Raw genomic sequence first — 25907 nt, forward strand, 5'->3', positions numbered from 1 at the left:
AGCTGCAGCATGTTTTAATAGTGCTAAATGCGAGGCCCCTGTCCATCAGTATCTGCAGAAACGATAGGACATCCGCCAGCTGGCAGGAGAGCGCTTGAACATTCCGCTCTGTGCACCATTTCTGGAAAGCTGCCCATTTAGCAGCATAAGATGTGACGGTAGAAGGCGCCCGCGCACTCTGAATCGTGGCGACCACATCATGCGGCAGCCCAGAAGCCTCTAAGCGTGACCGCTCAGCGGCCAGACCCACAGCCGTTGGCCTATTTCTGGAGGATGTTTGATTATCCCATTCGCCTGGAGAAGGGCGTCCACCCTCCACGGGAGCCTCCACGGGGAGCCGGACACTAGCGCTTGCAGATCTGGAAACCATGACGCAGACAAGCGTCTGGGAGCTACCAGAATTAGCGAGAGCTGTTCCGACCGAACTCGGTCCAGATGACGGAGGATGAGTGGGACTGGCGGAAATGCATACAGGAGCGTCTGAGGCCAGGGCTGGTGTGAAAAGGTGTCCACTCCGAATGGGGGGTGGTCCCGGGGACTCAGGGAAAACCACAGGCGACACTGACTGTTTTTGCGAGCCGCGAACACATCCACAGAGGGTTCCCCGAACTTGATCCATATCTGTGATATCTGTGCAGGATGCAGACGCCAGTCGGAGTCGCAGGGTCCCCCTCTTGACAGGATGTCTGCTGCCACATTCAGGACCCCCGGAATGTAGGTGGCTTTGATGGACAGCAGGTGGACATGTGCCCAACACAGTAAATCTGTGGCTACGCGCAATAGTGGGAGGGATAGAACTCCCCCTTGGCGATTTATGTAGGCTGCCGCCACCTGGTTGTCTGTGTGAACTTCGACATGACGGCCCTCGAGAAGAGCAGCGAAGTCTGATCACATTCCTCACTGTCATAAGCTCCAACACATTTATGTGCTCATGCATGTGGGAGGGCCAGCGATCTGCCACCGTATGGCCCCCCAACCCAACAGTGACGCATCCGTAAACCCAGATACATGTGACGTAGGACGTCCGATGGGGACCCCGTGTGAGAGGATGCAGGGATTCCCCCAGTGAGTGAGGTCCCCGCCCACTGAAGGGGGAACCCTCAACATACGTCTCTTCTGACGTATCGGGTGTACCCGGAGGCTGATGAACCAATGCTGTAGGCGTCTCGTGTGCAGTAAACCTAACAGCACCACAGTGTGGGCTGCAGCCATCATGCCCAGAAGTTTCATGACTAACAGGGCTCTCACGATCTTGCGGGGTTGCACGCGGGAGACCACCATGGTGAGATCTGCCGCTCTTGCCGGAGACAAACGTGCTCTCATTAGGGAGGCGTTCAGCTCCACCCCGAGAAACACAATCGACTGGGATGGAAGGATGGAGCTCTTTTCCCAGTTTATGGAAAACCCCAGGGTTGACAGATGCTCTATTAACTTCCTGGTTTTCTCTGACGCCTCGTCCTTGGACCGGGCGCATAGGAGCAGATCGTCCAGGTAAAATAAAACCCTCATTCCCGCCGTGCACAATGGCTGCAGGGCCGTCTCCAGACATTTGGAGAAGGTGTGCGGCACTAGCGAGTAGCCGAAAGGGAGACGATTGAACTGGTATTGAACTCCCTTGAATGAAAAACGCAGGAACTTCCGGTGTTTGGGAATTACGGGGATGTGGAAGTATGCATCTTTCAGGTCTATCGACATGAACCAGTCCCCGGAGCGCACATATTCTAGGACTTGTCTCATTGTTAACATGCGGAAATGCATCACTGCTATGGAGCAGTTGAACAGGGAAAGGTCGAGAATTGGTCTCATTCCTCCCGACTTCTTCGGTACTATGAAGAAGTGGGAGTAGAAGCCTGAGAGCTCTTGTCTGCGAGGGACTTGAGAAATGGCGTCCTTGGACAGAAGTTCCCGCAGCTCCAGCTCCAGGGCCTGAGATTGTTCCTGTGACGTGAACATCGTCTCCACAATCCCGTTGAAGGGAGGAGGAGCGGACTGAAAATGGAGTGTGTGACTGCAATGAATGGTCTCCGATATCCATTTGCTCATGAGACAAAGGTGGTGCCATTCTTGCGCGCGTTCTGACAGCGAACGCGTGTTCGAGGTCACGTGAACGACGTCTGAGGACTGGGTTCGCGCCCTTACCGCCGTCGCTCACACCAGAGAACTGGGAGCGACCCATGGAGGGCTGCGCTCGAAAGGGCGAGTGTGAAACAGCTGGAAGAGGCTGATCCGCACCGCGGAGCGTGGAGTCCAAAGTTAAAGGATGAGTGGGAACCGGGCCCGTGCATGGGGACGACAAAGTGCCAGCGGATGGAGCCGCGCACTGTGTCGCCGCGCTTGGTCGCGACAGCGCCATGACATCCCGTCCCACCCAACGTTGTGGTGGAAGTGGAATGTGTTGGGCCTGGCTGGAAGCTAGGGCCGGTGCGCAAATGGAGCGCACCCGTACAGCTGGCCGTGTAATATGACTGACTGCGGGAACATGCAGATGTGTCGCAGTGCTTGGTGTGGGGAACATGTGTGAGGATTTGACAGAGGATTCTGCAGAGGACTGTAGGATTGTGCTCTCTAAGTGACGTCTTTGGGGTTTTATTTCAAAACCAACATCATTCACAGAATTATTACAGTCATAAGCAAGGGCGTCAGTTTGTTTTCAGAATTGCTGGGGACAATAACCATACACTTGAGTGGGGTTTAAAAATTGCTGGGGACAATAAAGTAGGCTAGCACAGGGGTCGGCAATCCGCGGCTCTGGAGCCGCATGCGGCTCCTCCATCCATCTGATGCGGCTCTCTGTGCTTGTAAAATAATGAATGGATATTTAAATTAGGGCTGTAGCGAAGCCTCGACGAAGTCGACGGCTCGATTCTAAAAATTTGTCGACGTCAGATCCGGAAGTCGACGCACCGCGCCCACTTGTTGCATCCCCAGGAGTTTGTAAATAGAGGAGGAATCTGCCTGTTTTTCCTCTAGTTCGCCCTCTTCTCCGCCTTCACTAACTTCTCCGCCAAATACAGAAGACCCGGAACAACGTCCGTCCACTACTAGATTATTTTCCTGTTTTGCCCGCCTTCGTCTCCCGGCAACAGACAACAACTTCCGGGGTCAGATGCGCTGCTTCGTGTCTATCGCAGATGTAGAAAATCACCGGGAGCGCTTCTCCCTTCATTAAGGAGCTTCTTTCAGACACGAGGAGAGCTGTTTTGGTGGTAGCAGTCTCTCCTCCGTGCTGGTCTGTTTGCTGCTGGGTGTTTTTGGTTTATTTAAACTTGGTAACTTGAACTTAATGTTGGTAAAGCTACTGTTAGCATCTTCGCTAACAGCTTCTTGCGTTGGGATAAGCTGTTACGTTTTGGTTTAGAATTTAAATAAAATGCTTTATATTTTACTGCATTAATTTTACATCTGTATGACAATTCTAAATGTAAAGATTGTCTGCGTAAACCTGAACAGGTCCAACCCGGTCTTACTGTGAGACCGGGTTGATGGGTCACGCTTGTGCGTAATCATATAGGCACTTTATGAGCTGAAGACAATGTGAGATTCTGGGATTCTCCTCAGACGGCTCCTGGATGTGTCGCCACATTGGAGACAGGAACAAGCACTATTCAGCCAAAGTTTCATAATCAGGGAACATTTTCTAAGTGACAAGTCTCTCTGAGAGACAGGGTTTGGAAAACTCTTGCTTCAGTGGGAGGAATCTTCCCGCATGCGCTCTGGTTCTCTGGGTGGCTCTGGGGTTAATCAAGTTTAATTGTTTCTCTTTGCAACAATCTTCACAGGAAGGCAAAACAGTTAAACGGCAGGTTACATATATTTCCATTTGACTGTTTATTTTGACAGATGAACTCAAGGATGTTGCTTGGTTTGAAAGAATTACTCCGACGCACACTGATGCGCATGGATGAGCTGACATTTTAATCGTTAACGCACATCGCGGAGGTAAAATATTCCCATCAGAACATCAGAGCTTTATACTGGACACTGTGTTCAGCGCGGCTCGGAGCGCCCACGGTGGACAGTGAGCTGAAGATCTGGGGTTCCAGCGCAGTGCAGAACCACGGCGCATGCGATAAGATTTCCTCCCACTGAAACAGTCTGGAAACCCGGTCTCTCTGAGGGATGTGTCACTTGGAAAAATGTTCTTTTTATGAAATTATGAAACTTTGGCTGAATAGCGCTTGTTCCCGTCTCTAATATGGAGACGCATGACGCGTAGAGACATTTGATTATGCACAAAGTTTATGTGGAGCAGAAGCGGCCGGGCCACGGCAGGTGAAACGTTCCTAGCCTACATGAAGTGAAACTGTTTAATTGTAACATTAATGTGTTACTGGGCACGCTGGTCTGGTTGGTTAGACCAGTGTTTGAAGTGGAAAACACACACACACACACACACACACACACACACACACACACACACACACACACACACACACACACACACACACACACACACACACACACACACACACACACACACACACACACACACACACACACACACACACACACACACACACACACACGCACACACACACCAATTAAAATAATGCTGATAGCATGGACTAGAAGCCAGGTTATGGTTTACGTATTTAAATGATGATCAGGCTGCTGTAAAATGTAATCTCCATCCACATCCAGACACAATTATCCTCTATTCTTTCTCTATTTGCTCTGCTCTTGTCTGGGCTGATCAGCTGACGGTGCGCGCGGCGCGCATAACTAGCGGCTGATGCACATTTTACGCATTTGGAGGGGCTGGATGCTTTGCTTTTACTGGAAGATGGTCCACTTAACGCACGGGTGTAGACTAAATATTAATGACAAATGAATGAAAATTAAATTGTGAGTTTTTACTTCATATTTTATAAATAAAAAGGACGGGGGAACACATTTATGACATCTTTTTAAACTAAATTTTCTAGCGCGACCTGCCTGCTTCACTTAAGTCACTGCTTATTAAGGTCCGTCCAAAATGACCGTGGGAAATGGGTAATAATGGCTCTTTGATGGGAACAGGTTGCCGACCCCTGGTATAAGATCTGAGCTGGTAAAACAAAAATCCTCATCAGCAGGCGTTTTTGAAAGTGGGGGGGACACAGCTGCCAATCACAAATTTTGCCGGGGACATGTCCCCGGCGTCCCCGGTTAAAATGACGCCTATGGTCATAAGCACACACATTCCCCCCAACGAGTCATTTTTGTGGTTGCTTTCGGCGAGGTTCCTGCGACTGTGACTGCCAAGACGGTGTCTGCTGGCTCTTTCGAAACCGTTGGCCGCCAACTCTCTGGTCCCGCTGAGGTAGAGCCGAAGTGGGAGGCCGGCTCCATGGGGCAGGTGGTGCAGCTGGGCGCCTGAAGTTTCCGCGCCGTTCATCCCATCCGCTGGAGGAATGGCCGGAGTGCGGGGCTGACCGAGGGTGGACCAGGTCTCGCACCGTGGCTGACAGTTCAGCTGTCTTCTGAGCCCTCTCGATGACGCTCCTAAGATGGGGACCAAACAGAACGTCAGAGGTGATGGGGCCTTCCAGCATCTCCCTGTGCAGGTTTTCAGGAATGGAGGTTAGGGCCTTGAGCCACAAGGGCCGCTGGATAAGGGTCTGCCAGGCAGCAATGCGAGCAGAACCGGTGAGTACAGCAGCGCACAGATTGGGGGGTCAAGGTCAGGCCAGCGTGATGAGCCCCGAGACAGACCTCACACTTGGCGTGCAGGTCGCCGCTGGAGATGGAGTCTGTCTGGCAGGCCGGGTAGGTCCTGGCATCACTGGACATGGTAGGAGAATGCTTCTTGGATAATTGCTCTTTAAAGGAAGCTCTTAAGCTTGGCTTGAAGAGATAACGGAGGTGAACAGTGGAGTCGCTCCACTTATATACCCACAGGGGTGCCCACCATTGGTGGGCGTACATTTAAGCTCTTCATGACTGGCTGATGCTGAGATCATCCTTCCAATAGCAGCTAGCTTAAGGGCTAAGACTAGACAAAATAGAACAGGTATCCATGGAAACACAAAAATATAACGTCAAACCATAAGATAACACTAAAGAACTCTATAACTAACACTTAAAGCCCATTACCCATAAGTCTTTGCGGCCCCCCTGAGCAGGCTGCTTGGCTCTGCTATGCCACAATACACTTAATTAAAGGAATTTAAAAAGGATTACGATAATAAAAGATTACTAGTTCAATCTAGATTTACCGTAGTGTTGGTCGCAGTCATTTTTGCTGGGGCATGCTATTTAACAGAAGAGGGAAGGAAGCTGGAGGAGGCCCTTTTTGTCTTCACTGGGAGGGCCCTGAACCACTGGCCTGATGGTAACCGGGTGTAATGGGAGTGGAGAGCATGTGACAGGTCTGTGGAAATCTGTGTGACTTTTCTGAGAACTGAAGTGTTGTATGTGCTGGTTGCTTTCATGATCTGAATGCCAAAATCATCAATATTAGAAACAATAAAAGGCTTGAACTACTTCAGTTGTGTGTAATGAATCTTATAAGAAAGTCTAATGTTTATCAGTACATTATAGACAATAATGAATGTAGCTGCCCCTGGCACCGTGAAGAAAGGAACAGAGAGCCTCGACGGGTGCATAAACTTTTATTAGTTTCTCTGGTCCAATGCCTTGGGCTTCACTCCATGAGTTGCACCCGTCGAGGCTCTCCGTTCTTTTCTTCATGGTGCCAGGGGCAGCTACAGTGAAAACTTGCTCCGCTGGCCAAGGGTGTTAAACAAAACAATAATTCCTCAAAGCTGCTTTATCTGTAGATTTGAGTGGGGATGCAGATGGCAATGTGCAGCTGAGGTGAATTTAGGCTAAAGACATAATTTCAATGCTTCAAACAGTGTTATCTTCTCTACAAACAAATTAACCCAAGCAGTTTTCTCTGGAAGGGTGTGGCTTATATAAATTCTGTGAGCCAATTAAGGGTCATTGCCATCAGCTGCTCAGCTGGCAGCTACAATAAACTTTATCACAATATGGTAATTTTTTTGAGAAGGACCTGTAAATAGATGAGAATTAATGCGATTATTCAGTCCACATGCAGATAAAACCTTACTTCATGTTGGCCTGCCAGTGGCTGACCCTGGGACAAACTGGTTTCTCTTATGGTTAGCCGTAGTACTCCACCAGGAAGAGAAATGGTATGAGTCTTCCTCTGCAAAACTCTCTGCTGGTCTGTGAGAACAAAGTCATAAATTACACACCTGCTGCAACATTTTCTCTGTTTACCTCAACTTTACTTCATACCTTGGCTTTCCTGAAAACTGACTTTGTAGACATCGTCTTCAACCTTTTCGATCACTGAACATTCGCCTCCTCCAGAGTCTCTTCTTCTTTGAAAGTGTCTCCAGATCTTCCTCTTCTCCCTGTCTGTCAGATCTCTTGCCTCAAAGAATAACGGATACTGGTATGCATTCATTTTAGGCTCTGCTCCTCTGTGTGTGTCTCTTTTCTGAGATGAGCTCTGATGAGTAAGTTTCATTTTCATTTATGTTCCGCCTCCTCATTACTCATGCACCAATAGACACGCCTACATTTGTTTCAAGACTCCCAACTTGTTTTTGTGCCCAGCTACCTTTTAAATCGTTGTTTTAAAAGGTATAACACACCAGTTTAAAGACTTGATCATTTTTATGGTATTTTACCCTGTTTGTTTAACTATGTTGCATAGGTTGCAATATATCCAGAAGTATCTCATGCTCACAACACATCAGCTCCACATATTTTATTTAAATTGAGCACCACCACAACATTTACAGCCATCAACACATTCAAACATTCATTACATTTTAATATTTTAACATTTTTAGCCCCCAACACAAACGTGTTCTAACTTCTAACAGTAATGATAGCCAGGGTAGGCAGGACCCAGCAATGCAGTAGAACGCAGCAGCAGGCTGGTAATAATTTCAAACAGGGTTTAATTAAATGACCCATAACTTGACCAGGAAAAGGGCATGTATGACAGGAACAAAAGACTTATTCACTACATGTTTCAGGAAGAGATGGGTTTGGCAAATGAGAGGAAGTGACTTTGAGCCAAGAAAATTAATAGATATGGCTAATAAAGGTGAATACTGAGGAACGGCTGAGATGGTAACAGATTCAGACCACGGGGGAGAAGCTGAGCAGAGATCAGAGGATAACAGGAAGATGAGAAGAACCACACTAAATTTCAAAGAGTGCAAATAAACCAGCTTAAAATCCTGACATAAAAGATTTAAGATTACCGCTAAGTACTACTTAAAACTGTTTAACCTGATTGTAGTGCAACAACATGCAAGATATGCGCTTTCTGAAGTCATAAACTGGAAGGAGGAAGAAGCAGGTGAATACAATTTAAAGTACAAGTCAACACCTGCCCATTCAAATTAAAGACCACACCCTGGTAGAGCTTGCATGCAGACACTCCCTGTAATATTCATTTTTCTCTTTCAGCTGACGGCATGAGTCACAGTGTGATATCAATAGAATCAGAATCTGAATCAGAAAGCTTTATTGCCAGTGCTCCAGCGACCCGAAGCATAGGAATTTGACTCTGCAGTACAGCCTGACCAAGGTTACACACACACACACACATGTAGACAAAACAGATACAGGCAGACCACGAGAGCAGCCATGAACGGCGCTCATTTCATTTAGATGAAATGGGGATTACATGAGGATAAATTGGGGAGGGAAAAAAGGCATTCCAGAGTTACTCCCGACAGGGTGTCGCTTTGCTATGTAAAAAAAAAAAAACACCTCAAACATATAAGCACAAACATCAACAGTCACAACATGAGACTCCAATATGAAGGCAGGGGGGCTGGGATCCTGTTTCCCCCAGCGAGAGCAGCCATCTAAGGCGCTCATCTACTGTACAGTCACAGGTGGGAGGGAGATCTTGGGAGAAGCGAAGAGCACATTGACTCCTCCAGCTGATGACCTCGCCAGGCTGAAGTCCACCAATCCAAAGGAGGAGGGGGGGGGGAGGTCGGGTTTTCACAGCATCTGTCTGCATTCCTTCGTGGGGGTTTTAGTTGCTTGCAGCTCAAGGCTACCAGGGCGTCAGATTCAGATAACAAGAATTTGTTTGGGTCAGGCTGAGATAATTTTCCTCTCTGCCTTCAGTCTTTAAACTGATCATTTCCAGTCCTTCAGTGAAGCCAATTTTGGGTTTTAAACTTCGCCATACCGTCCGGTGACTCTCTCCGAGATGACATCCATTTTGTGCACTAATACCGGTATCACAGCTAGAACATTGTCCAGCTTACGATTCACTTCGAGTAACGACCCAGTCTGAGAAGTCTCCACACAGACGGTGCTTTCCGTGGGTGCGGGTCGCCCTCCAATCAAATATCCTCCCACTCCAATCAGGAGAAATCCAGTGATCAACAGACCAAATATCCACACATCTTCGATGTCCTCAATGGACAGCTGGGAGAGGCATATGATCTTCCACTCCTTCCAGGAATCCAAAATATATCCCACCGAGTGCGTCCCCTGTCGACATGTGGGAGCCCCCTGCTCCGTCCTCATTGTTGAAAAAATCTTATCGATTGGATTGAATGACCAGTTTTATCAAATCCATGGTTAGTGATAAAGCTGAGTTATAAACAAAGGAGAGGTCTACCTTTATTACATGGATAGAAAGAGTTTGACACATTTGAGTAGGTTTTTGCAAGTTTTTGAAGACTGCTTCAAGAAAAGTTGGTGAAGAAGACAACTGGTATGAATACGAAACATTTGTACTAAACTCAAAAAGTTGTTAAAAGCTGCAGCCGTCTGGTCTTCTAACAGTATGAAAGAATCCAACTAGGATTTTTTTAACTAAAGGTGATGAGGTAGTCTGGATAGGCTTGGTTATCGTGGAACACAACAAACGTGCTGGGATTGTCAATTCTGTCCACCACGCTGTCATAGCAGTCATGGGGTTGTTGGCTGCTACGAGGCGGCGGTACCCTCATGGCACTGTGGCCCACAGTGTACATGCCTGTCAGGACTCGGGCCACAAACACAGCTTGAGTACCATCAGCTGCCGGTCTTGAGTAGGTGGCATTGGCATTATAACTGGCATTTACAGCAAAGTAGGTCCCATGACCAAATGCTGTTGCTGTGAATGGAAAACTGAAGTAAATGTTATATTATTAAGACAATCAGTCAAAATGTTTTCCAATGCCAGATGGTGTAAAATGATCTTCAGAGTCTGTAAAGTACTAACTGGCTACATACACTGTTTTACCAGCAAAAAACTCCAAAGAGACTTTTTGAGATTATTTGTTTGGTTTAAAGAAAAATCTACTAAATGCTACAAAAACTATAAAGTAATTTGTCATCAATCCAAGGACTATATTACTGTATTAAATTGTTTAAAGAGCAAGTCACCCCCAAATCAACTTTTTTTCCTGATAAACTATATAATTGCATGTCTAATCGTGCTGCAGACACGTGTAGTCAATACTTTTGCACTTTAGTGCATTTTAGTTAAAATTTTAATTTTCTGCCTAAAACTGTCAATGCTGTGCCATTGTCAGGTAAAAACTCTGCACTGCATTTGAATTTAAATCTGCCATCGCTATTGGCTAAGAGGTACCCTAGGACGTTAGCTGGTACCATATGATGTCACAATGTTGTTGTGAGCCTGTGTGTGTGTGTGTATGTGTGTGTGTGTGTGTGTGTGTGTGTGTGTGTGTGTGTGTGTGTGTGTGTGTGTGTGTGTGTGTGTGTGTGTGTGTGTGTGTGTGTGTGTGTGTGTGTTAGCGGCTCCGCCCTCTCGGTCTGCTAGGCAACAGCCTTTGTTGCATTTTTTCAAACAGGAAGTAGTAGTGTAGTAATACTCTGGTAGGGGGTGTCTTGCTCTTTAAACAAAAACATCTCATTAAAAAAAACTACTCAACCCAAACAATGTTAAAGCTACACTCATCAAATGATTATTACCATTTTCCCAGAAAAGCTCCTGTTGAATCCTTTAGTTTTGATGGCAGTGCAGGTTTCCTGGCTAGTACCGTGGTACAGCAGCTTTTCACCTGCTCCATCCTGTTGGTTCTTTTCAGAAATGTTCTTTTTCTGCATTTCATAGACGCGACGCAGGTGGGTATTCTGCAAGCGCACAATCTGACAGGAAAGAACAACCAACACATCAGTGAATATAAAAACCGTTGGTTTAAAAACAATCCCAAACAATTGTTAAACATATCTAACTGCTATAAACTGTAAATTGTGGACAAAAATTGTGCAAATAAATAAATAAATATGAAAGGTACTTACCTTTACAACCATCTTCTGGGCAGTTTTGTTGAAGGCCTTCTGCACTGTGTGATACTCTGCAGAAGAAGGTTCCAGTAGAAACTCTTGAAAATACTCATTCTCACCCATACTGTCCCAGTAGAGAGGAAGAGTGAAATCTGGAGGAGAAAATTTGCAGAAGAGAAATGTGAAAAAAAGAAAATTGAAGCAAGAGAAGCTACATCAAAATGTATAGCTGAGATTAGTAAACTGCACCACTGACCAGCAGTAGTTTCTCATAAAAGCATGATAACTGATATAACATGGTACTTTTTATTGTTTGAACCAGCATGCACAGGTACGCTGTATCAGCACTTTTAACCCATTCACTGCCATTGACGACTAAAGTCGTCATTTTAGATCCAGTCGTCATTTGCATTTTTTTACTCTGAGCATCGGAACGAGCCCCCGCGCTGAGAGAACAAACATCTCAGCTCTGAAGCCGATCTTCATCCACATATGTCACACGTCACGTGATCAGGAAGCAGAACATCCATGTGTTAGGAGATCGTTTTGGGCCGTTCCTGTAAAAAATATGAGGCGTGAACCGGAAAAGCGTTTGCCGATCACAATTCGACAACGGATTATGAAAGAACGGATAACGCTCAAAACGCGTGGATTCTTCCTGATGTAAGTGGTGAGTCTCCTCTTTGTTTTGGTTGTTTTGGCGTCGACATCATCCTAGCGCGCAACGTTCTGTGACTCTTAAAAAAACAGTAAAAATGGTGAGAAATAGAGCCCTGCACTGAAACCCTAGGCCCTCGGGTCGGCCCGGCCCGACGGCCCTTGGGCCGGGCTTCGGGCCAACGACTGTGTAATCACCTCGGACACGGGCCGGGCCGGGCGCCTTTATTTTTAATCGAATTCATTAAAAAAATTGAAACACTTAAACCAGGGGTTGGCAACCTGTTCCCATCAAAGAGCCATTATTACCCGTTTCCCACAGTAAAGAAAACACTGGGAGCCACAGCAGCCGCGGCGTTGTGGGCGGGGCCTACCCTCAGACAGCAGAGAGCTGCTCACAACAGGTGACAGCAGCCGGTACCGGTCGCTCGTGTACATCAAAGTTATCTTTCATAAGAAGATAATCAATAAAACGATTTATATAAAGATGATCCAGAAGTTGTAGCCTGTCTCTGCCTACAATATTTTGATATTTTTCACCCTGTTGGTTGTTTTACTGAGCAGGTGCCACTTTTGTCATACGTTTCTTTTTAAAACATGTTTAGACTGTTCAGAATACAAATCCAGGCTCTGTCACGTTTGATTGTTGTAATTAAACTTTGTAGGTGGGGAAGGTCAGAAAAGGATCCGATCATTTTGTTTTTCCCTCATTTACAGTGACGGAGATAACGGCGCAGTGCGCCTGGCTCTGGTGGTAATCAAGTTTAATTATATCTCTTTGCAACAATTTTCACAAGAAAACAGAACAGTTAAAAGCAGGGCTTGTGTTGACCGGACAGTCGCAGAACCAGAGCGCATGCGGGAAGATTCCTCCGACTGAATTCAGTCGGAGGAATCTTCCCGCTGATCTGAATCTGATGCGGCTCTCTGTGCTTGTAAAATAATGAATGGATATTTAAATAAAATGCTTTATATTTTACTGAATTAATTTTATATCCGTAAGTCAATTCTATGTAAAGATTGTCTGCGTGAACCTGAACAGGCCCAACCCAGTCTTATTGTGAGACCGGGTTGACGGGTCACGCTTGTGCGTAATCATATGCGCTTCCTGAGCTGAAGAGGATGTGAGATTCTGGGATGCTCCTCAGACGGATCCTGGATGCGTCGCCACATTGGAGACAGGAACAAGCACTATTCAGCCAAAGTTTCATAATCAGGGAACATTTTCTAAGTGACAAGTCTCTCTGAGAGACAGGGTTTGGAAAACACTCGCTTCAGTGGGAGGAACCTTCCCGCATGCGCTCTGGTTCTGCAACACGCTCCAAGCCAATCTCCACAACTTCAGCTCGCTGTGCACATATGCGCTGACAGCGAGCTGCGCTGAGCAGTGTCCAGCTCAGATGTTCAGATGGGAATCTTTTCTTGGGTGATTTAGCTACATCTGCGATGTGCGTATGTCAGTTCGTCTGCATGCGTCGGGGTAATTCTTTCTATTCTTTCTCCGTCAAAATAAATGGTCAAATACGGGAACTGTCCGGTCAACACAACACAAGCCCTGCTTTTAACTGTTCTGTTTTCTTGTGAAAAGTGTTGGAAAGAGATAAAATTTAACTTGATTACCACCAGAGCCTGCGCTGTTATCTCCGTGACGGTAAATGAGGGAAAAACAAATTGATCGGATCCTGCATGTCTTTTAACACATTGGTCAGGATTGACGCACTTTGTTTTCATTTAGTTTGTTAAAAAATGTCGGGCTCGGGTCGGGCCAGAGAATACTGAAAACCTTTTTGGGCCGGGTCGGGCTGAGGCTCCACCCCCCTCGGGCCAGGCCGGACATGGGCTCAGATTTTAGGCCCGTGCAGGGCTCTAGTGAGAAACGCTGGCAGCGAAGGCCTTTAGCGACCAGGCTGGCAGTGAATGAGTTAAATTTTACCCTTCGGCATACCGGACTTACTCCGGCTTTCCCCAACATTCATTATCCCTCTCCACAGTCTGCAGTTTACAGGTGCTGGTCATAAAATTAGAATATCATAAAAAAGTTCATTTATTTCAGTAATTCCATTCAAAAAGTAAAACTAGTAAATTCATTCATAACCCAGAAGGATGTATTTCAGTTTATTTCTTTTAATGTTGATGATTTGAACTGACAATGTTTTGAATGGAATTACTGTAATAAATGAACTTTGTTATGATATTCTAATCTCATGACCAGCATTTGTACATGAAGCTTCTATTTTCTTATTAGAAAAAAAAAGAATGCATATCCTCAAAAGAGACCCACTTTTTGATACCCAATGTTTGCCATACTTTCATGCAGCTGACCACAACCAATAAGTGTTTTACTAGACTTTTGATTCTTCTAAAAATAGAATTTTTGACTTTTTTTCCCCATTTAAAAAAGCTTTTAAACAAGTGATCAATTAACTAACAATTAATAAAAGCAAATATTGCAACTTCAGTTTCCTCTGTGTTCACCCTGAATTAGTTACCTTGCAGATTTTCAAGTCGCTTCAACTTTGCCGTCCCTCCAACTATGTGTTCAGTGGCCTCCATCCTCTGTAGATTTACACTCCATGCGACTCCTTGTGTGTCCACTATGCCTTTTGTGGCATCACACTTTTCCAGTCTGTAATTGGCTGTTTTAGGAAGCCTTTCCCAGCAGCCATTAAGTCCCAGGATACACCAGGACACACGAGGGTACAAACCGTCCTCCTCTTTAATTCTCAATAGCCTCCTAAGGGGAATTGTGGTTTGGAGCTTCAGTGCCACCTGGTTGACACCAACCTTGAGCCCGCTCACCATCAAACCTCCCGGACTGGGCTGGCCCTCCTGCAAATACAGGCCTTCAATCTCTGCAAGCAGCTTCACCTCCTTCATATCGTCCTGGGTCAGATCTGCCAGGTCCTCCTTTGTGAAGGTTTTTGTGGAACTGTTATTCTGGTATAGATTCTTCATCTGTGTCGTTGCATCATCCACATTTTTTCTAAGAAGGCCCACGAGAAAGAAGGCAGACTGCTGGAGTGTATGACTGCGTGAACCTGAGTTAAAAGACGAAGAAGGAGAAACAGCAGAGTCAAAAATTGATGACAGAATACAATCAGGTGATGCTAAAACTAGGACCTTTTGTGTATTTATTGGAAGGTGACAAGCTTACCCCAAAATTCCACTACCCCCGCTCCGCCCCTGCCCTCCGCTGCCGCTCGCTTCCGAACTCAATTTTTGCTGGTACCCGCTCTACAACGGCTCCGCTCCGGTGCGAAGACCTGAGGTGCGCAAACAGGCATACGCGGGATTTTCGAGATCTTGCGATACAGTCCGAGCAATAAACGCGGAAGTTAGATCCAAACACCCGTTGTGTGGGAGAAGCATCGAAATGAACTGTTTAATCTGCCCATCATTTGTGTTGAGAGATCAGTAGTGTTTGGATCAACAAAGGGTGACTACTTTGATAGTGGAAACTGTATTTATGGCTTACTTTTGTGCATTTAAAGTTCAGCCGCCATTGATAGTTGTTAAAAGTTGTTAAACCTGTGCATATGAAACAAAAAACGCTTTTTGTTTATCGATTTATTGTGAAATAACGGAAGCTGTGCTTGCTCCCTTTCCTGCTGGGCGGTTGTGGTTTCTGTCCATTGACTGCGGAGGTGCTCCGGCGTCCGGCAAAAATAGAATTGATCCTATTTTTGCCGGATGGCGGAACGCCGGGCGGCGCACTGCGCCGCACGGCCGCAATAGTGGAACAGCTCTGATTACTACAACGGGACCGTTTTTGCTGTGGAGTTCGTGCCGGAGCAGAGCAGAGACAGTGGAATTTTGGGCTTACCGTGCCTCTCTCTGATAAGAACTTTGCAGGAACTCTCAATCTGCTCCTTGCGCTCTTTACCATCCACTTCGAAGAAACGCTGAGCCCCTGGTCCATTAAAAACCAAATGATCAAATGTCAGGCTGCCAAGAACAGACATAAGACGCTGATGGACTTCAACAACGTGACAACGAGGACCAGATACAGCCACACAAGAATGTGGATAAAGCAGGGGCTTTAAGGTTACTTTTGTCTGCTTCATGCCGATCATCTCCAAGATCTTGTCAAAATAAGTAACCAGTTCAGGATGTGGCAGATTCACCACTTGTTCAGTTAAAACTTGATTCAGTTGGTAGTCGAGGAGAACCGCTGTGAGCTTGTTGACGTGTTCGGTGTAGCCCACCAGCCGTACTTTGGTCACCGTGGCTGTGTTTTGCCCAGGGATGAAGATGACGTCCACTCTGACTTCATCGCGGTTTGCATCCGTCTTCGCTTTGATCAGGAGCTCTTTTATTTTGTCCACATCTGGAGGTAGAGCTGCAGCGCCGTGGAGTTTCTCAACCCGCACACACAGATCCCCTACCACCACCTGCAGAGCCTCGTCCAGGTCACGAGGGCACAAACTCAACAGCATCAGCTCTGACCCAACTTCTATGAATACGGGATGGCTGAAACGCTGTTGGAAGAGCGTCTCATACTTCAGGATGGCATTTTTGGATTTAATGAACGTTAATAAATCCTGAGGCAGATGAACTCTCTTTTCTAAAACATTTGTGTGGAGTCCAACAGGTTTAGCACCTCTGAACCTGGAAGGGCCTGTCAGTATGACTGTGTCTGTATTTCCTCTGGTGCTTTTCCCACTCGGGTAAAATCATTCTTCACAAGTTTGAACTGCTCATCCAATTGATGGAATTCCATCTAGTTATAAAAGAAAAAAATAAAGTATCTTATTATTTTTGTAAATCCGATTATTGTTGTTTTAAATATGCCAGGGTTGAAACAAAAATCAGCATGTCACTGCCAGCCTACCTGTTGTTTCCTAGTCAGATCAGGAACTTGACACTTCCTCCCGTCTTTCTGCTCTCTTCAAAGAACTAACAGATCAGTGTAAGACCCTGACTCCAGGTGCAGTTTTCATTTATACCTTGACTGGCAATCAAGGGACCATTAGTGTCAGATGAAAGTTTATTTTTAGCTGGTTGCTGGGGCTAAAAGACAGCAACTATGCAGCCTCCCCAAATAGATGTCATTTAGAGGAGACAACATCTGCGTTAGGCTGAAAGTGTGACTGGGTACAGAGCTGCTTGTTACATGATTAGATTAGAACTCACCAGGTGGAGTTCTTCTTCGGCCTGTATTCAGCTATCTGCTGCACATCCTCTTCTTTCGACGGAACAATGGCTGCTGGGGTTTTGTTAATCGGCCCTAAAGTCAGATCTACCGAAAAACCTTTTATAAACATGGCACTGCTTTTTATACTTCCTCCCCCAAGTTAGTTTCACTTTCATTTATGAGCCGTCCCCTCGTGACACGGAGATAATTATAAACAGACTCTCTCATATACGTAAATAGCTTTTTTTCCTCGTTTGTTTTGTATGTTTGGTCTTTTAAATAGGTTTAACGATTAAAAAAATCGGACAAATTAACAACTAACCTCAGGAATTAAACAAGTTGTGTTTCAAATCAAACCACTAGATGTCAGACTGAGACTATAAACAGACCTGGACTCGTGCCGTGGGTTCATCTGGATGATTAGCAGCAAAACTAAGAAAATGTTAAAAGTAAACATGTTACAGGACTTTTCAGGATTGATCTGAACTTGAATGTTGATTTATTTTATTTACTCAGAACTTTTTACTGTACTATTTTGAATCATCTGCAGAAAATATTTACTTCTGCCAGTTTTGTTTTGTTTCTGCTGCTGCACAGCAGTTCCCTGTAGGGGTCAGTAAAGAGTCTATCAACCATCCAAGTATTTTAAAAGGACCATGCACTTTCCCTGGCAGGTAAACGTGACGCATATAAAACATCACACACAAATACTATCAACACTTATATGATCAAAGTTAAAAGAAAACTGCATGTCAGCTGCTCTTTCTTCTTATTCCACATTTCCCCACGATCCACTGATTTCCCTCTTTCCTATTCATTTTCTCTCTACCTTTCCACGTATTATTATTTTTTTGATCACAATTTCTACTTTTTTCTCTCATTTTAAACATATTTTTTAATAATTTTTTAAACCTTTTCTATACTTTAATTTTTAATTATTTTTTTGTGAAGCACCTTGTGATTTTTATCTTGAGATAATTATATAAAAGATTGTTTTTTTTCTTTCTTTCTTTCTTTCTTTCTTTCTTTCTTTCTTTCTTTCTTTCTTTCTTTCTTTCTTTCTTTCTTTCTTTCTTTCTTTCTTTCTTTCTTTCTTTCTTTCTTTCTTTCTTTCTTTCTTACGTCCAGACCAAGCCTACAGAGCAAATTTTAAAATGAAACATAGAATTTCAAATAATGACAAGTATTAAACTGTTAAAAATATGTTAGCAAATAAAGAATATTATTCAGGTTGCCACAGCTGCCCCCCCCCCCCCCCCCCTTCCGACTGCAATTCAAAAGCAAAACGTTCATACATGTTAAAAACTGTAACAATGATTATTTTGTCAAAACAACTCAGAGATCAGATAATCATCTGGTTTTGCTCTTTAAACTCATTGACACCCACAGAAGAAAGATGGATCCTCCTTTGTTCTCATCTGCGTGTTGGAACTAGTTTCAGAGATGTCCAAAAGTCCTTTCTGCAGGAAGTCCATAAAAGGAAACAAGAGCTCCAGGAAAAACTGATGGAATAACAACAGTTATTGTGTTCAGACACCAATCCGTGGACCGACACTCAGGCAACTTGAGGACTGAAGGAAAAAGGGATTAAATCTTTTCTTTGATACTGAATATTAACTACAGTTTCATTTGAGACAAGGATGAATCCTTCGGTCCAGTGCCTTGTAATCCTGATTACTTGTGTGGTCATCTGCAACTCAGCAAGTAAGTGTGTAATTTACCATGAAAAGCCTTGGATTGTTTTAAGTTGAAATGAGTTTATGCTCAAATGCTCCTGCCTGTATATGTATAGATTGGTTTAGCAGGTCAGCAAAGACAAAATGTTTTATTCATTTTTTCACTCAATGACACAGCTTTAAAGACCTGCCAGTGTGTAAAGACAAGAACTGGAGTAAACCTCTCTCTCATCTCAGAAGTCAGAGAGTATGAGCCTCATCCGTACTGCAGTAAACATGAAGTGATGTAAGTGTAACAATAAAACATAGACGAGCTTTAATTGCAGGATGTTTTATTGTTTTCCTTCTGTTCTAGTGTCATACTGAAAGATAAAAGCTCAAGATGTCTTGATCCTGAGTCAAATTTCACTAAAGCAATCCTTCGAACTGTGTAAGTAACATTAGAAAAGGTTTAAATATGTAAAATGGTTAAATGGGTTAGTGTTTATGTGGTGGCATCATTGCATATTGCTTAAAGTGGATAAGAAGTAAATATTACATTAAATTTGAATCTTCAGTTAATGTTTATGGATTTTGTTTTTGTCCGTTTGTGTGTAAGCTTCTGGCCGATTTAGTTCTGTTTTTTTCCCTATCTTGCTTCTTGTTAAATCTGATTAATAATATTAAAATGATTCACCGTGGTTCCCTTTTTCCTATCTTACAGACAAGCAGCACATGGCCAATCACAACCACCATCTGAGGGCTTTGAATTTTTTGCTTGACTCATCTGTGTGTGCACCCCTGAGCCACTCACAAATAAAAGAAAAAAACGAATGCAATAAATAACGACAAATAAGAGAAAAACATTAAATCAATAAAGAGATTTAAAGTAGATAAAGCTTTTCATCAAATTAAATGCTATTTATCATATTTTATTGACATACTGATGTCTGTTTCTCAGTCTTTTTGCTTAGGACTTATATGGAAGAAGTAAGTGACCCTATCTATTTTTACGATCACTGAGTGCTGCTCCACAGAAACTTCACAGGACAGAAAAAAAAGGTGGAAGATGGAACCCTACAATAAGTTCCTTTTGTAACACCCATCAATTATTTCAAGTTCTTTTTTTGTTGTTGATGTTTGCAGTTTATCAAAAATTCTCTAAAAAGGTTTCTTTCTTTTTGTCTTTTCAAGTAATTTTCTTTGTTAAACAATAATAAACTCCATATTCAAACACAGCAGATGTGGTTTGACTCTACTGCCTGATGAATGGAACTCTGGTGGTACCTGATCTGCTCGGCGATGTCACACTATGGCAAATCCATATAGCCTTTCTTTTTGATATTGTTCTTTCACACAAAAAGTGTAGTCGTTTTGTTTCTTTATAACTAAGTTATTAATTAAAAAACATATTGTATTTATTTTGTAAAGAATGTGAAATTACATAAAACCAATATCAGACTGTGCCAGAAAGCACAACAGTTCTTATTTGTGAAATTATTTGATGTATTTATATAATTAGCAGCCTTTTCCATTTATATAATTGTGGAATTCTTCTGTTTATTTTATTTGTTCTTCTGTAAATAAATCTATTCATTCAAAACAAGACAGCTTTATTTATGTAGCACTTTTTCTACTCAAAGGCAACTCAATGGGCAAGTTGTGTACTTATTTGTTCAATAAAGTTCTTTTAAATTTTGCCCTATTTCATCCAAACCAGAGCTCCTGAGGGGTCCCCGTTTATCAACTGATAGTTTTTCTTTTATTTTACATTTCCTTTGACAATATAAACATATTTTCCTCAAAACAAAGAATGCTTTTCTGGACTATTCGGTCTACAACCTCAAACTTGTCCAGACCAATCAAAATCTTCTGTGTCAACGTGCTAGCGTAACTTTTACAAACATGGTAACGTAACATCTGTAAGTCATCTTTGGTGTGTTCTTGCTGTGTTGAAATTCAAATTCCATCCTTTAGTTCTTTTTAAAACACAGAAAGGTTTTATTTACCTGCAACTTTTCGTTTGCGGCTGCAAACTTCGTCAGGCTGCATTTCGTTTGCGGCTGCAAACTTCGTCAGGCTCCATTTAGTTTGCGGCTGCAAACTTCGTCAGGCTGACGCTTATCTGCAGCCTGACGAAGTTTGCAGCCGCAAACGAAACGTTGCAGGTCAATAAAACCTTTCTGTGTTTTAAAAAGAACTAAAAGATAGAATCTGTAAGTCATTTATTCAGCCAGTCATCTAGTGTGACGTCATCAACAGGCGCAGCATCCCGATCTGATACCTACACTGGCTCACGCGACTACAACATAAAATGGAGACAAAACATAGTTAGGTATTTAAGAGAGTTATTTTATTTTATTTTTTTATTTATTTAAAGCAGCCGCAAAAGTGCCTCACCAAAACAGCAAAAAGGCAGGAGCTCCCAAGGTGATCTGTCTGAAGCTGCATCAGGGTCTACACACAGCCAGGCCAACAGGAAGGAGACATGTAGCATCAGAGTACACAAAATTTATTTAACACATTTTGTAATTTCTGACAAACATTCAGGTTTAACACTTTTATGTCATCTGAATAAATATGGAAAGAAATGTTGCTAAATTTAAAGTAGACTAAAAGTGAAACCAACAGTGACCTAGAAACAGAACCCTGAGGGACCCCACATCACTAGCCTGGCCTGCCAGACTCGTCCTCTGTTTAATTCTGCACAGAGAAAGAGTCTGGTTACTCACAGGCAGAGTGGCACATGAGGGGCGGGACTCGGCAGCTCAAAAATAACCAATCAGAAAAAAGACAGAAATGCCGACTGTATCGCGCGACGCTGTGGTTTTTTAGCTTTAGTCAAAAATGGTGTCTGGCAACGGAGCAAACATACTTTATTTAGAAGAAAGGCTTTTAGCGCTTCTACTTGTTGTGGTTTTAAATACATTCAAGCCATTTAGAACACAGGAAAGAGCCGCAGCGAACTCCGCTTCAGTCGCCATGTTTATGACAAACGTTATGGTGTGTGACGTGCGCTACTCAGCGCTGATTGGGTCGGCCAAAATTCTCAGGGGGTGGGGTTATTTGAATAGGAGAGTTCTAAGACCCTTTTTCTGTGCAGAATTAAACAGAGGAGGAGTCTGGCAGGCCAGGCTGCCGCATCACAGGCTAACAGTGGCTGACTTTTCTTTATCTGATTATTGTCAAAAGTTGCATGAAAATGTTTGAATAGAACCATCAACTCGAATTAACTAGAATTTTAGTTTCAGTAAATTTTCTTTCTGCAAACATTTTAATAACAAACCTTGTGGTGATAAAATAAGTTTGAAGTTTATCATTGGTATATTTCCTTCTGACCATCATCCGAGGACTCAAACTCCCTGTTTTTATGTGATCTATGCTGTGCTGCATTACTCATTAAGTTAATATTTATATCACTTTTTTTCATGATTCTGATTAATTCTTCTCTTTCCGTGGAAACATCAGTGAAGTGTTTCTTTTTCATTTTAATGTTAAAACTGGCATCAGATTATCCACTTGAAACTAAAGGATTAATTTCTACTTGACTGTTCAACTCAGTAATACTTTTCCTATAAAGCCTGGTATATATTTATAAATAAGCAGATTTTATTGCTGTTTTAAGTTTACATTATAAAATCCCACGAACCTCAAATCATTGTACAATGATAAGCTATAAAATACTGAAATGTAATAGCAAAATAAATCACTATAACAAAACATTGTGAATCTGGTCATCTGAATGTACAAGTCATTTTATCTTGATCAAAACGTTAAAAACTTGTATAACAATATATATAAAATGAAAATCCTCGTTAAAGTGATCTTTTTTGTTCAAAGCAGCCTGCCCTGTCTGAGCTATGTAACCTTACACTCTTGCACAATGTGATTTACGATGATAAGCTACACGATGGTTTATCTTTGCAAATTGTCTTTTGGCAAAGATAAAGAAACAGAAATTAACCAACAAAAGGGAAAATCAGATGCATGGGTTGTAAAAAATTTCACTTTGTTTCTAATCTAAATGTAAGCCTGCTGATGAGTCAGGATATTGCACGATAAAGCTTTGGGTCATTCAGGAAAGACTTGATTCCAATCTTATGTGTTGAAATAGGTGACTAGTTTCTAAAACATTCAGGACATAACTGTAAAGTGTGGAGTTCACCGCTTTTCCATCTGTGGCGAGCTCTGGCTGTGAATACAACGCTTTTCAGTTTGATCTGAGGCAATGCTTTGGATGAGCTTATAATAATAATGCATTGAACTTATATAGCGCTTTTCTAGACACCCAAAGACGCTTTCACACACTCTCACATTCACACACTGCTAGTGATGGTAAGCTACTTGTAGCCACAGCCGCCCTGGGGAAGTCTGACAGAGGCGAGGCTGCCATTTGGCTCCGTCGGCCCTTCTGACCACCACTAACACAGGCAAGTTGGGTGAAGTGTCTTGCCCAAGGACACAACAGCAGGATACCCCAGGCGGGAGCTGGAATCGAACCCATGACCCTCCGATCATGAGGCAACCCGCTCTACCACCTGAGCTACTGCTGCCCCAATGTAATGCAGCTTATGTAATACAGCAGAACGCTGAACCTACCCAGTAATCCCGTAGGCAGCCTATCTACTTCCAGACCATGGGGCTCCTACAGCCAATAAAAATGAATGGGAGTCCATGGGCTGATAAAGGTTCTGTTCTAATCCCGTTTGTTATGTGCCATGATTTCATGTATGATGTCCGCGATGATGCTCATCTACTTGTTTTTCTTTTTTCAAGGACTTGAAAGAAAAGATGTATGAATAAACCAACAACAGGATCACAAACTCTTGATGTTGGTTTTGGTGTGCTATCCCACAATGCAACAGGTCAAATTTTAGACTATTTGAACATTTACCCTCGTTTACTGACACCATGACTCTAATTGGTTAAATTCATTGGTCCAAATTTGTGCTGATGCAAAACTATGACACAATGCACACGTTTTATCTGTGTTATTAAGAAAACCTAAAACAGAGAAGTGAAAATAACCAGGTCAGTGAGGGTGGTTTCTGTCCTTCCTAGTAAGACTTCTCCTTTTTCATGCTGACCGTGTAATAGCACGTATCCAATTGCTGGAGCTTTTCTTTACTCCCTCTCTTGCTCCTTTCTCAGGCACCAACATCTATCATGACAAGATGAAACATGCCTTGACTGAGTGAGTTTATATGCCCACCTGAGAAGTTCTTGTCCAGGAATTGCTCCAAGTTATGTCTCTTACTTTTGTTCTCTTCCAGTAAAAAAGGAAGTCTTGGCATCATGCAGCAATTCTGATGATGTTTGTCAAGGCTCATATTGGCTTCAAGTTACAGAGTTAATAAATAATAAAGTGTAGCTAAAGTAAAGATGTGGGACCAGGGGCACAGATAGGATTTTAAAACTGGGGGGGACAAAGTTCCAATGTACCCTCCCCCAAACACATACACATACACACACACACACACACACACACACACACACACACACACACACACACACACACACACACACACACTCACACACACACACACACACACACACACACACACACACACACACACACACACATACACATACACATACACAAACTATCGCAAGCGCCTTAACTAGAGCTCAGTCAGTTTGTGTCATTTCATCCAACGGTTTACGTAAAAACTATCTATTATATACGTGTTTGAAGCCATTATGCAGGGGAACGCTGGCAACAAAGCTCTGCCTGATCAACACTATAAATGATAAATGATCCGCACTTGTATAGCGCCTCTCAGAGTAAGGACTCAAAAGCGCTTTACACTACAGTGTATCATTCATCCATTCACACACACACACATTCACACACTGATGGGGATGAACTACGATGTAGCCACAGCTGCCCTGGGGCGTACTGACAGACGCGCCCCACCATTTAATTCAGTCATTTGTTATCTTCCAATCAATTACTAACCAAAACCTCGTGCTTTATGCAAAACATTAAATCATTTTCAGCATACCGATCTTTACAGAAAACATAAAAGCCCTAAAAAACTGCACATAAAATATATTTAAAAACAATATTCACTTATCACTTAGAGCAGTGGTTCCCAAACGTTTCAGCCTGACCAATAGATGTTCCTTTGTATTTTTACGTAATTTAGAAATGTTCGTTATATTTGGAAAGTTTTAATTTATATATAAATATATAAAGCTCTTTTTAAATTTTATATTTTACCTTTTTTATGATTATGTGGCACACTTTGACTTCCATATCTAACGCATCGGCATCTGCCCCTTTTTTACGGCTTTTTTTACATTGTCGCTACGTCTGTCACGTTAGCGGTGTTTTTACCATCATTTCTACATCCATCACGTCCCAGAGAAGGTTAAACCAACATAAACCCAACGTTTGGAGCTCTCGTGCAGCACCAGCTGAATGAGTGAATTTCTTCATCAGAGTCAATATTCTGCTTCATAATCAGAGTCAGCCATTACCAGACAAAGTGATCAGTCAACCAGACCTGCCGGCAATTATACGTTTTATCTAATAAAGCTCTTCATGCTTCACACATCTCCTCCTCTCCCCGACTGGGAGCCTGAGGGCGGGAGGCATTTTTCAAGCTCTAAAAACTCCCAAACTTTGCTCAGCCTGAAGATTGCACATCTCCACTATCTTGTGATGTAAAGTAGTAACTTCATGAGGGATCATATTTGTAGATGAAACTTGTTAAATTCAGCAATGAGGCTTTGGCGCTTACAACGAGTAAGTCCCAACACTGACAACAATGTACTGAAACTATAACCAACATGCATAAACAGACAGATCGGTCCCGCCTACTTAGGCCTACATTGTTGATCTTCTTTAAATACGCAGTAATCGCTGCTTGCCTTTTTCGCTTTATCCTGCATCCTAGCAGCAACCACTTTGGCGCCTCTGGAGTCGGTGTTTGCTTACCTCATGCTGCATTCAATGTAATTGGAAAAAGGAGCTTCAAGCACTTAACCTCCGATTTTGTTTTCTTTCTGGCCTTAGTGCAGGGGACGAATCAGGGTCGATCTGAATCTGGGGGGGACAGATCCCCCCGTCCCCCACCCTGTCTGCGCGCCTGTGTGGGACACATAAAGCATTACATTTCCTGCTTTGGAAGAGGGTAAAGTTTCATGATGGGATTTTTAATCAGTTTATGTTCAGTAACTGACCATCCTATAGTTAATTGTAAATGTTTGTCTGAATGCTGAAT

The 25907-nt window shown here is 43.3% G+C and overlaps 3 protein-coding genes across 4 annotated transcripts in view; 1 reads left to right on the top strand and 2 right to left on the bottom strand.

Annotated features, from left to right (window-relative positions):
• Window positions 1-7611, bottom strand: part of LOC107377056 (protein mono-ADP-ribosyltransferase PARP14) — a 30986-nt gene extending 23375 nt beyond the window's left edge. For both annotated transcript variants that reach the window (XM_015946446.3, XM_070547944.1), the window contains exons 1-2: window positions 7246-7611; window positions 7055-7173 (exon numbers count right to left, since the gene is read on the bottom strand). In XM_015946446.3, coding sequence (XP_015801932.3) covers window positions 7055-7173; window positions 7246-7486 — 360 coding nt within the window. In that variant the 5' untranslated portion in view covers window positions 7487-7611. The remainder of the gene's footprint in view (window positions 1-7054; window positions 7174-7245) is intronic.
• Window positions 7612-9827: 2216 nt separating this feature from the next.
• Window positions 9828-17153, bottom strand: LOC107377055 (uncharacterized). The gene is made up of 6 exons (XM_070542194.1): window positions 17023-17153; window positions 15713-16551; window positions 14379-14927; window positions 11248-11384; window positions 10918-11094; window positions 9828-10093 (listed from the first exon to the last, which is right to left on the bottom strand). Exons 1-6 carry the CDS (start codon window positions 17151-17153, stop codon window positions 10058-10060), a joined length of 1869 nt encoding a protein of 622 aa, XP_070398295.1. The 3' UTR covers window positions 9828-10057.
• A 1383-nt stretch (window positions 17154-18536) lies between these two features.
• On the top strand, window positions 18537-19917 carry LOC107377054 (C-X-C motif chemokine 5). Its single transcript, XM_015946442.3, has 4 exons — window positions 18537-18727; window positions 18877-18985; window positions 19055-19129; window positions 19403-19917. Exons 1-4 carry the CDS (start codon window positions 18664-18666, stop codon window positions 19458-19460), a joined length of 306 nt encoding a protein of 101 aa, XP_015801928.1. The 5' UTR covers window positions 18537-18663; the 3' UTR covers window positions 19461-19917.
• Window positions 19918-25907: the final 5990 nt, after the last annotated feature.

This window comes from Nothobranchius furzeri, chromosome 2 (assembly GCF_043380555.1).
Source record: "Nothobranchius furzeri strain GRZ-AD chromosome 2, NfurGRZ-RIMD1, whole genome shotgun sequence".
Taxonomy (NCBI): domain Eukaryota; kingdom Metazoa; phylum Chordata; class Actinopteri; order Cyprinodontiformes; family Nothobranchiidae; genus Nothobranchius; species Nothobranchius furzeri.